This window comes from Amphiura filiformis, chromosome 5 (genome assembly GCF_039555335.1).
Source record: "Amphiura filiformis chromosome 5, Afil_fr2py, whole genome shotgun sequence".
Classification (NCBI taxonomy): Eukaryota; Metazoa; Echinodermata; class Ophiuroidea; order Amphilepidida; family Amphiuridae; genus Amphiura; species Amphiura filiformis.
In genome coordinates this window covers 48,124,141-48,137,036 of record NC_092632.1, presented here as the reverse complement: position 1 = coordinate 48,137,036, position 12,896 = coordinate 48,124,141, and the positions used below count along the sequence as shown (strand labels likewise).

General features: G+C 34.8%; 1 protein-coding gene across 1 annotated transcript in view; it reads left to right on the top strand.

Moving 5' to 3' along the window:
* The window catches only part of LOC140153275 (uncharacterized), a 43,634-nt gene extending 33,695 nt beyond the window's left edge, over positions 1-9,939 (top strand). The window contains exon 8 of the mRNA XM_072175978.1: positions 7,850-9,939. Coding sequence (XP_072032079.1) covers positions 7,850-7,927 — 78 coding nt within the window. The 3' untranslated portion in view covers positions 7,928-9,939. The remainder of the gene's footprint in view (positions 1-7,849) is intronic.
* Positions 9,940-12,896: the final 2,957 nt, after the last annotated feature.

Sequence of the window (12,896 nt, the reverse complement as noted above, 5' to 3'; positions counted from 1 at the left end):
CTAAGATAAAAAGATTTCAAGATCGAATGGATAAGCTAGATTTGCTAGTCCAAAACACCCTAAAATGCTTAAAAATTCACTCTTCATTTTTGGAGCAAATATTAATGTGACAATGGCAAAAGGAAAGCAATCTAGTTAAGACAAAATATTACATTCAAATGAGTAAGGCTCTGGAATTATGGCTGACATACTTTTTTGAGCAGTTAATACCATGGATAGAAATATACACTGAACTGAGCAAGTTATCTGTGTTATTTACAATGTTTTATGAAATAAACATGAGATATGATCAAGTTGGCCTATTTAGATTGTGGGGGAGGGGCAGTTACACAAAATATATTCGTACAAAAATTCAATCTCTGATAATCACTTAAAGCATAGGCCTTTATCCTGTTAATGCATTGCTTTTTAGTTGTCAAGTCAAGCACTGTACTCTGACAAGCAGTTTGTATATATGTCTTTCATCATGACAAGTCACATAACAATTCCTGTTTAGGGAATTCCCCTAAAGATATCACAACTCCCATGGGCAATATATCTGGTTTATTGAGAAATTCACTCCACTCCTTGTAAAAAGAAAATATTAATTGTATGTATAATGCAAAAAGATTTAAAATGATTGGAATCGCCCTCTGCGCCTGGTTCAATTGGACCATTGCAGAGTATAACCAAGAAGAAGAAAACTAACAAAAAAGATAATAAAAAGTTAAAAACAAATCAAACAAAAGTATAAATTATTACACTGTAGTATGTGTCCAGAAGGAGAGCAAAGAGGGAGAGAGAGGGGGGGGGAGAGAGATAAATGAGGAGGGTGTGAAGAAAATACTGAATGATGAGAATCCTAGTTTTATGTAGTTCAGTCACAAGTATTGCATTTCAATCAATTTTAGCTTAGTGAAATTGCTTACATCATTGAAAGCTAAGTTACATATGACTGTGACTCATGGTGTTGAGTTTTTGGCAAGCACTATCTGACACCAAGTTTTGTGACACATTTACTGTTCTATTGTTGAAGCAACTGTTTTTGCTTGCAATTAGAAGTTTAATGTGCTTACCGATAAATCATTTTGACATGATATTAATGTAAAATAGTTGTTTGACATTTTGTGAATAAGCTGTATATAAATTAGAAAAGGTACTTTACACAGCATGATCATGAAAACATTGAATATGGCTTTGAGAGTCTGTGCTGAATCAGGGCATGACACTCACATTCATTCCCTGTATAAATGGGAGTCACTTCAATGGCACTTTAGAAACATTAGACACATATTTCTGTTATTTTGTTGAGTTTGTTGCTAATTTAGGTTTGTAACATGCAGATTTAGTCCACTGTGTTATTAAGACACTCCAGTCTTAATCCATGTGCTGCATTGTCTGTGGGTCAATTCATGAGATCAGTGACTGACTTCATGGCAAACAGGTTGCTTATCCTATAGTATAATAGTACTGCCTTGGCTGAACCCCCCAGAGCTTAACCTGACAGATTGCACCTTCTTCCCTTGTTATCAAAATCCAAGAATACTGAAGTAACCATGGTTAATGTGCCTTTTGGATCAGTTTGAGGGTTATAGCAGTTTTACCTTAAACATTTGAAATGTTAATTCACTTATGGTAACACATGACAATTAAAGAAAATCATAAGATTCAAAAGTTACTGTTACATACTAGTTTCCTCTTCTCTGTTAACTAATACATTCAAAATGTCGAAGATAAAAAAAAAAGTCGAAAGATAAAAAAAGATAAAAAAACTAATACATTCAAAAGACTTCTTCCTGGTTTGAAGACACCAAATGAACCAAAGCATGAACATTGCAAAAAGGTTTGAGGTCCTTTGATTACATTTTAAGGAAATGTACTGTTTCTTCAAAAGTTTTGGCTAAAATGTACTATCGATTTGTTTCATGACTAAAGAAAGACAAATCTTCATACTTCATAAACACAGCATCACGTCGCATCCCCTAATGCAGTTGAACTTCCACTTTAACAGCAGTAAATAGGTTGAAGATTCCAATATAGCTGACAATCAATCATAACTGACAAAGAGTTACTTAGTCATGGAGGTTAATAGTAAATAAGCTCCTAATTTGTTCTTTCCTTCCAGTAGGCCGGGGAACAATTTTTGTCCTCCTTGACCAGGATTTGAACCTGGGACCTCTGGGTATGTATCTAGAGCGTTGCTCTATATCAACTAAGCTATCAAGGAAGCCAATGGCACCCAGACAATGGCATCAATAATCAAAACTGTCCAAAATGAATGAATGCACACAAAAAAGAGTGACAGACATTTTAAAGTCACATTTCTAGGTTGACATTACCAACAAATAACTAGGCGTCAATTGTATAAATGATTCATGACACACATAACCAATTGAGGAAACTATCCTAAATATCGTTTGAATATTGATCTGTAGGTGCCTGTAGGACATTCCACAGATGACACATTATCAGTAGTTACACACAAGTCTATGGGGAGCAAAAGAAATATATGGCAAGGTACATTCTTTTTGGTTTTCCATGGACAGTTGGGAACTACTTATTCATATCCTTGAACAGTGAGAGATTTCTTCTTGTATAGTTTATATGAATCAACTCCATAATGCTTTGGCTTTATGTATTATGTGATGATCTCTGTGCTAAGATAGTAGATATGTAAAGAGAGAAAGGTTTGGAAAAAGCAATGTACACCCAAAACAAGATGCCCAGATTCCGAAACACACAAACAGATACGCACACATAGGTCTTGCAAGATAACTGGAAAATTATCACTGAACAGGTGACCTGTGCGGTTTTTTAGCTGATTGTGGGCTCCTTTGAGATAGGGGACATCAGACATACTTATCACCAAAAGAGAGACCTTGATGGGAGAGCATTACTTAATGGTAAGAATACTTACCTTTCAGTACATGATGCCCAGGCTCAATTGCCAGCGGTGGCAACTTGCTGCAGTACTGGCTTTCCCCATGGTTCATTTAGAATAGATAAATGAACCATGAGAGTGTTCCATCCTTGCCAAGGATGTTAAACCATATATACTTTGTATAGAGTGTCATCAATATCTATACAAGTAAAGTAGTTTAGAACAGAACAGGGTTAAAACCCACCGTCCCAATCTGTCCCAGATACATCCGAAGAGCCCTGTGGAAAGCAATGCTTTGAGACTGATTCATGACTATACCCTTTATAAAGATGTCATTAAAAAATCAATTTAACAAAAAAATTATACAAATAAAGCATACACACAAACACCAAATGAGAACCTTGAAATGTACGTACAGAAATTAGAACCTGATTAAAGTCCATCTTCTCAAATGTTGCTACCTTTCATTCTCTCTTCTTCTTTCCCTTTTTGATGTTATTTTCTGCCTGGCACTTACCCTTCCACAACTAACAATGTACCCTATGCACCCACTATATAACTCCATCAATGGTTGACTTACATGTCAGGTCTGATTGTTAGTATTTTGCTTTTCTTGTTATAATTTGTTTGTACGTTTATTTGTTATTGACTTTTAGTTATTTTGGCCCCCTCCCATATATACCTGTATGAAATAGCTTGTATCTAAAGTGCTAATTCATTATGGTGTGTGTTTTAAAAAGTAATGGGAAATAAGAGTAATAAGCTTCAAGGACATAATAGGTTGTCAGTGACAGTCCCCGGATGTGTGGGTGGCAATTTGCACTAGAAGGCTTGTATATACCAGCTATCCGACTTACTAGCCGGACTGGTGGTGATGCTCCCATGCATCATACATCATATGAATTTGGTATAATATCATTCCTTTTCCTCTTAATTCAACTATTGGTATGGGTTTGCACCATCATATCCTTTGTGCAGAGTAACAGGATAGAAAATGTCAAGGGTCGTGAAAGATGGACTGTGCATTGAAAAAGGTCCCCGCCAGGAAATTTCTTGCCATTGATGCCTGTGCATCCATTTATTTTTGCAAATTTGCTGCAGTTTTGACAAGAGGCATTAGAAGTTGGCACATTTATATGATCCTAAACTAGCTGCTAGACACATTTCTGTCTAAAGTTCAGGCTAAAATGGTGTCAGTGCATATTGCAGAGATAGAGTATTACTGTAAAATGGAAGCAGAGAGAAGACAAGAGGTAGCAGGGTTTGGTGTTGGTTTTTGGTGAATATGTGTGGTCCTATTAGTTGTGTCTAAATATGTGATCCTGATCAACATGGGTTAGCTTGAGGAGTTAAAGTGAAAATATTTTCAAATAAAACTAAGACAAACTGCTAAAATTTGGTACCGGTATACGATGGGTACAAATTGGACAGGCTTATGTAATATGTTTAGCATAGGTTTTTTTAATCCATTGCAAAAGAGTGCATTTGTAATTAAAAAGATGTTGGAGGCCAAATAAGAATGGTATTCTTGTATATGGGATACTTTTTGGAGGTAGATTCATACAGGGTAGTGACGCCTGCCTGTAAACAGGTTGTGCCTTGATCTGGTTGAAAACAGTACCATTTAGAAGGATATGGAGTGCCCATTGTTTTACAATGTATATCTGTTTGTTTTCTGTTCGGTCTGATTCCATTTGTCTCTAAAAACAGTATGTTTTGTGCACAAGCAACATTTTACGGTGTCAAGTAATATAATTATGAAAGAAAAACATTGATTATTGCATTGTAATTGTCGTTGACATGCCTAAGATCTGGTAAGCAGTGTAGTTAATACTCTAGCATCCCCTTAATTGTAACGCATCCGTATTTGTCTAAGCAGCTGCTTCATCCCCTGTTTCCTTCTACTGACACCATAGAATTAGATGAATCAGCCAATTGGCCTGTACAAATATATGTGATTATACCGTTATGACCAATTCCTCTTTGGCTGGCTGCAATAATGCAGATCAGGTGGACTTTACAACTACATAACATGCAAAACCTATGGAAGAGTTATAATGGATTTGGGAGTTATGATGGGTCAAATTGATCCCTACACCCACAAAAATTGAGGTTAAAGCTATGGTACAACTTGCCGGACACATTTGCAACTTTCATTTTCCAACAAACTGGTAACTAACAAATTCAAGTCCGTACATGTTGGATTCACCAAACTTAACCATCAAGGATGTGACAGTGCTTAAAACCACTTCCATCATTTATGGAACTATTCCAACCCACTTAAACCACATCCGCGCCCTAGCTTTCGCAAACTCAACAGCTGCGCCCTTGTTACTCCGTTTTCCCGTCTCTCCTTGTCTCAAAAATCATTTTTCCCATACACACCTACCCTATGGAGTATGGAATTACCTTGCTGACAGCGTTCGATGTAAGCGGTTGTCCGATAGACAACCACTTTTTTTTCCTATTTCAAACGCTCAAATGTCCATCCCTGGCGCCTTCAAATATGCTATTAGTGACCATGTGTTCTAGCCATTTCCTTCTCCACCTCATTTGTTTTGTCTGTATTTAATTTTTCTCATCCATTTAGTTCCTCCATTTTATGTCTGTCCCTTTTAATTTTGTGTTTGGTGTATTAGGCCACCCTAGTGCTCAGGCACTATTGGGTTCTCGCCTGGTCTCAGACCGAATTGTAATAAATAAAATAAGTCCAGATTTGTGTGATCTGCTGAGAGAGAGACTTACCCAATAGAAAAGAGACTGTAAAACAAGGCAACATTAAACTGCTGCTGGTTCAAACCAGATCCGCTTCGAGTTCAAACCAAAGCAATTTGGGGTAAAATTAAGGTCAAAATGTAGATATCTGCCACACCAATTGTTTTATCCTGGTTTTACATATTTCCTCAAATTCATATCAAGTTAAATATAAGAAATGCAGTTGGAAGTTGTTAGTGGGTTACACAGTTGATTATGACTGAACTCATTACAACCTCCTGTATATTGGGCTATTCCTGTTGAAATCCATACACCCCTATATGAAAGACATGACCTTAAACTTCCACCCAGACATTAAGACATGACCTTAATCTTCCACACAGGGAGTGCAACACTACACTACCTGTGATTAAGGTCATGTCTTCCATGTAGGGGGTGTATAGATTTCAACTGGAATGGCCCTTTCCTTGCTATAAGCCCATCTTGCATTTGTGGTCACAAAGTAGGCTGCACTATGTTTGGTAAGCTTTTAAAAGATGTGATTGATTTGAATGGCCTAATCTGAAGTTCTCCAGTGGAATATTCAGGTTAAAATCTGATGACACAAATTCTCAATGGCATACTACAGGAAGATGTAATTTCCACTTACTGAAAACGATTCCTAAATAACAATGATTGGTTCCTAATATTAATCAATTATATCCCTGAAATGTTATCAGGTTAATATACATACAAAGTGCAAACAGGATTTACAAGAATTGTTTGTTACAAGAACAAGTTTGTGGTCTATTTTTGGATGTCCTTTACAAATAGGACATTTATATCAACATATCCTACATCTGGTCCAGTTTCAAAAAGACTTGTAATGAGCTCTGGTACCTGTCATAACTCATTAGTCTTCAAAGTAACTCGGGTTACATTGACTAATTAGGATCCTAAAGATAGGTTCCTGCACTTCCAGAGGTTTGATCTTGAGTTGCAGTGCCTACATTTAGCATGTCTCCAAAATCAACTCAATGTTGCAATTTTTAGCTGGATTCAAGTAAGTTTAGGCCCGAAGATTTCAATCAAGTAGTGCCAAAATGTTTCATTAGTCTCCAAAACCCAACATTTTAATACCTATGATGGATTTTGGAATTTACAAATGACTTGCAATGAATTTTAGTTCATAAACCTATATCATAGCTTCCAAAATTCAAAGTTGCAATTAGGAATTTTAGTGTCTTATGATCTACAAAGACATACACTGAGTTGTTTTGTCTAACTACCAATAGTTTACAAACGTAACTCAAGTTACATATATGTGTGTGAACACCTAGGAAGGCTAGTCATAAAATTAAGGTAGAGTGCCTTCACCTATTTGTTTCCATAGCAAACTCAGAATTATGAACTTAAAATTTGAGCATGTACTAAGACAGAGACTTCAGGTGATGTGTGCTTAAACTTGAAGTTGTCCAAACCCAGCTCAAAAATACAATTAGGAACTTTCTAGACCATAGGGTCCCATATGCACAAAACAAGTTAGACCAGGTCTAACTTTAGACCGTATATAAGTATGGAGATTAGTTCTATGGATAAGGAACTTTTTGGTATTTACATATCCTTATTCTATAATATTGTAGATCCTGTTAAGGGTAAATATTAGGTAGCTGCATTTTTGGAATTTACTAGGAGCAAGGGAGGAAAAGAAAAGATTAAAGGGATCCCTCCCTAAGTCTAACCTCCAAAGTTATACCAGGTCTAAAGTTAGACCTGGTCTAACTTATTTTGTGCATACAGACCTTAAAGTCCCTCCTTGTATTTCATAAGCACTCAACATATTTTAAAACTCATTTCTTACAAATCTTTGAGAAATTATCCCCAATTCACCCAAAATTATTATTAAGTCATTGTTATTTATAATGTCAGTGGATGTTGTAATTTCTTTTTGGTTGTTTTCTATTAAGTGAATTAAATGATTTGTGATTTCATACACTTATATGTTTGATTCACAAACTAAATAATAATCCTTTTATGTAGTATCTCATCATCGATTGACAATATTTCCTCCCAGATATGGGAACAATTTATTTGGAGCAATATTGTTGCACTGGTTGTAATTTGTACACCATTTCCATTATCAAATATGTTACTGTTCATGGTTGTGTTTGATGATTTGATTGATTATCTAAAATATTATTTTTCTCATATTTCAGATTTGGTCAAATAACTTTCATAAAATGTCTTGTGTGCTGCTTTATAAATAATAATTTGTATTTGACGTTGATCTTACAGATAATGAAGACAACAATGGGAGACGATTGGTTTGAAGAAGTTCTTCTTAACTGTGATTGGAAGAAACAGGAATTTTAAACTATGTTTGAAGGAGTTCTTCTTAATTAACTGTGATTGGAACTATGTTTTTCATGTAAGGAGTATCGAATATCTGTATTACTTATTATAAGCTACATTGTATAGTGTATTTTCGAGCAATTTGAATAACTTGTTGACTAAATTTCTATCCCAAAATTGTTTTTGCATCATTTTACTTCTCACTTTCAAGGCTACATTACTCAGAGAAAGTTGATCAATTATTTTCTAACATCATTGTGACTTTATTTTGTAAATTAAATCAAATACTGGAACTAAAATTTGCAACTCACTTTGCTACGTTGCGTCCGAAAGCATCGGACTTTGTCAGACATCTAGCAAAGTGAGTTGCAAATTTTAGTTCCAGTATTTGATTTAATTTACAAAATAATGTTTTGAACTACTGGATGAATAATCTACACCAAGATATCATTGTGACCTGTTTTGTGAAAATTAAACACTTTTGAGAATTTGGCCCAAAATGAGATGTCAAGCCAACGTAAGTACTTAGTTTCACCACAGTGGATTTCAAAACAAGAATATGAGAAAAAAGGTTTGTCAAAAATAACTTTGAACCTTGCTGGTCAATCAGTAAAAGAGGGAAAAACTATTACCCATTTTAAAGCCTGAACTTGAAATAAACCTTATTTTGATAAAAATAGGAATAGAAGAAATTTGACACCTTAAGAAAATTTCCTAGACGACTATGTACTTCCCTGAAATTCACCAGGCTGGAATAAGCAAGCAGAATTATTACAAGATGACTTAATTTGATTTCCACAAATATAAATAAATCACAAACTGGAGAATTAGTAGAGGTCCTGATCACTCAATATGAGCTTGGAAGTGATGGGTGTGAGTACTCAATGAGCAAGTAATCTCTGCTAAAAGGTCTCATTTCTCTTATGGGAACATGTGTTTGCTTGTACTATACACATGTTATTTTGCAGAGTTCTTGTAACTGCAATGTTGAGTCACAAGTTTTCATGTATGAATTGTTTAATGTTTAATAAAACATTGTCCAAATGCTCTTATTTACAGCTTGTAATATACAGTAGTTCATTATTGACTATTATTTGCAAATGTGGAATTGTTCATGTAAATAATCACCTCAGGTACTATTTAAACTAAGATTGTATGTAATGTAATGTATAGGCAAATCATACTGATTTTGTATATAAATCCTATAACCACAGACTACTACAGACGAATCATGAACAGTCAAAGTCTCAGCATCACCCGATAATGAGGGCCGATTATCCATGAAATGCAACAGACAAAACTCATGAATATGTAAGAATTCACAGCATACAAAGCATGGGGAATTTGACTGCTGATACATAGTCTGTAGTAGTCTGTGCCTATAACACTGAACTATTTCTGCATTAGCCAAAGTGCTGCAGTACTATACTTTGTTCAACTTGTGTGTTTGCCACTCAATATCTATAGAGGCTACAAGTCTCACCACTATGATTTGAATGAAGTATAAAAGTTATATATGATAAACAAACAATTTGTATGTAAAATCTATAAGAACAATTTCTTTCATAAATACAAAGGTGCTAGAGTACTAGAAGTTGTACCAAATGTGAAGTTTGCATTTATTTTAAGTACAAACAATGTAAAGATTATTCTATGTAAATTTTGTGTAAACATACATCTTTCAGAACTTCAAAAGCTGTTTCAATACTTGAAGTTGTAAAAATGTAAAAGTTCATGTCTTCCATCTGCAGATGATGTAAAGATATTGTCACCATAGAAAAGGTTGTTATCTGTGTCACTTCTGAATAAACAAAATTATTTTTCTGCTATTTCAATACTTTTGTTGTTGTTGTAAAGCTTACATGTCTTCCAAGTTTAGATAGTTCATGAAGTAAAGATATTGTCACCATAAAATGAATTATTATTTACATAAATTCTGTTACAAAGTCCTGTAAGAACTATAAAAGCTGTTGCAATACTAGAAGTTGTTTATAAAAAGTGAATTTGCGTAGTCTATTTTATAGATGATGTAAATAATAAAATAATATTGTCTAACCATAGAATACTGTAGAACTACTTTGTTTAGAGAGGCATTTGGTTTTCTAAATTTAAATACCTGCAAATTTGCCCGGGGGGTTACTCACATACAAACGCTATACTGGGATATGCCGCCCAAATGGGTAGGTTTTCCACAAAAAATCTTTAGACATGGGTCTATGTTTTGAAGAAAAATTCCTTAGACATGTGTCTCCCTTTTAGATTTTCCGTGGTGTATGTTAAAAACATGTGGGAAAACATGTTGCTTTTACTATTTTTCAAGCTCAAATCCTTAGATATGGGTCCTTATTTCCTGATATGGGTCTCTATTTTCGGTAAAATTACCCTTAGAAATGGGTATGGGTTCGGAAGCTCGGGCCGCACATCCCCGTCAAAAAATAATCCAAGTACCCTCCCCTGGGAAAATTTGACCATTTTGTGTGTTTTGGTAAGAAACATTGAGGGTCTGGAGTCACAAAATAAGATGTCATATAAATACTGATCATAGATGCCGCACAAATTTGAAAGTGATTCTACAGTAAATTTATTTATGTTTGACCACATCAAAAGGATAACAACCACAGCTTGTGTCATTGTAAGAGGGAAAAAGCCTCATCTGCTTATTATGCAATTATGTCATTTCAATGCATTGAATGTATCTTTCATGTAAGAGAAACAAATCTCAACTTTCAGGTCTAGGCATTAAACCATTGTATGTAAATTATGTAAAAAAAGCTGTTACAAAAACTAGAGAACTAGATGTTAATTAACATTCTAACTACAGATGAAGTTAAAACTAAAGTAAAGCAATAGCAAAATATATATTTTGAATTTGAATTCTGTACCGCTGAATATCGTTTTAAATTACAAAAGCTGTTGCAGTAACTAAAAGTTATAAAAATATATATTTCAAATGCTCTATCTACAGAAAATGTCAAGGTCTTTACAAACTATGACTGTTGTTTTTTGTAAAATTTGTTGTATAAATTTCTTTCAGAGTTAAACTATTTGTTGCAATACTATGAAAGTTTATATGTGTTCAATTTACAGTATGTTACTTCATTTAAAATCCAAATACCCCATGTGGAAGATTGTGCTGCCTTCTCAATTGCAGTTGCTCCTTATGTTCAGCAGGAAATTGTTCTAGTTAAATTCCAGTTGAAAACTATTTAATTCATATAATCCAATTTAGCCTAAAATAAGACAATTTGTTCGGAATCCCAAAATCTTCCACACATTTTTAACTTGTTATGGATGAAAATGGTTGGATCTAGAATAATTTATGACATGATCAAGGGTAATGAGTCGGATGTCGCTAATATTGATTTTGAGATATTAGCTAAGAAAGTGTTAAAATTCTTTTGTTTTATATTGTTTTCAGCAATTGATAAATTGACATAACTTCGCAAAGAAAAGTTGTATCAACGTGGGGTTTTCAGTTTCTGAAAGCTCTAAGTGTCCTTTTTAGAAACATGTGTAAAACTCATTTTTGACAAGTGTCGACATGTGACTCATTCCCCTTGATCATGTCACATTAAACTGTTGCATGTGGTTGGTTTGAATTCCAAACAACTCTTCCTCAAAGGAGGGATGTAAATTAAATAGACCAGAAGATATTGTTTAACCATATAATAAACTATATTCTTTTATATAAATTCTGTTAGACAAATTTTGTTTTACACTTTAACTGTTGCACATTCTAAATGTATGTATGTAAACTTTTTCATACCAATTTTTGTTGAAATTGCAAAAGCAACTGCAAAACTTCAAATATAACTTATTTAATGACTGGCTGACCTACAATCCTGGTGGGAAATGTTGCCAAACCAAAGAGCCTTCCAGATCCCCTCATGTAATGTTGATTTGAACATCATCATCACCTTTTCTACATAATAGTCTCCCAACATTGAAAAATATGGATTTGGGAAGGGGAGAATGTAAGCTGCATGTGCATTTTCAACTACTGTACAAAGATTATGCTGAAGTAATTATGTGGAAGTATCATAATAAACTTGGTTTTGCATGGTGAATGCATGTTATAACAGCAATGCTGGTGTGGCAACAAGGTGTGGCAACAAATATCTGCTGGGATTGAAGTGTTTTATAGTATTGGATGACATCCTTGTGATCATTTTCCAAACATTTATTGAAACTGGCCGACTGACCACACCATGTTTTGCTCCAAATGCTTTGCTTCATAAAGTAGGTTCATTCAATCAAGGATACTACATTCAGCATACCGTAAATGTTCACCAAATGGCACTATGGGCTCCCTTGATATAAGTGGAATTTTAGGCACAACTTAAAAGTGCCCTCCCCTAAAATTCCCACCAGCAAATAAGAGCGCGGAACTTTAATTCTTGTTATGATTTCATAGGAGGGAGCTCTCTCTCTATTTGCACATGAAATTTACTCCAAGGCAAAAGGAGCCCAGGTGCGCCATTAGGCGAACACTTATGGTAGTTGGCATGCCTCAGCCACAAGCAAAATCTGGAACAAAACTGATCAAGGATATTTTTCCCACTTGTATTTGAATATTATTAAAGGTATTTACTTTTTTTTCTGAATTTATATGCATAACAGTCTATCTCTCTGTGGTCACTGTGTTCTCGCCATCTCATGTCATATATGTGTCATTTAAATTATTTAGTCACACCCTAAACTTAACCTGAATCCTAACTCAAAAGGGTCTCCACTGCACGGCGGTGTGTTGTATTAAATTAGCTGTAAAATTTCATCACCTCCACCGGAGTCTAGTGATATTCACTGTAGGTCAAACAATGTTGCCACAAGCAGTAAAGTACAAGTGGCATCTCTGATGGCCTGATAGCAAGGACCTGCTATAGTCACATGTGGTCATCAAAATTGCTCAATAGCCGCAAACCAACGTCTTGGACTGCTTCATCAAGTATGCAAGAGCTACATGGCCTGGCACAACGCCAATCTCTGATCC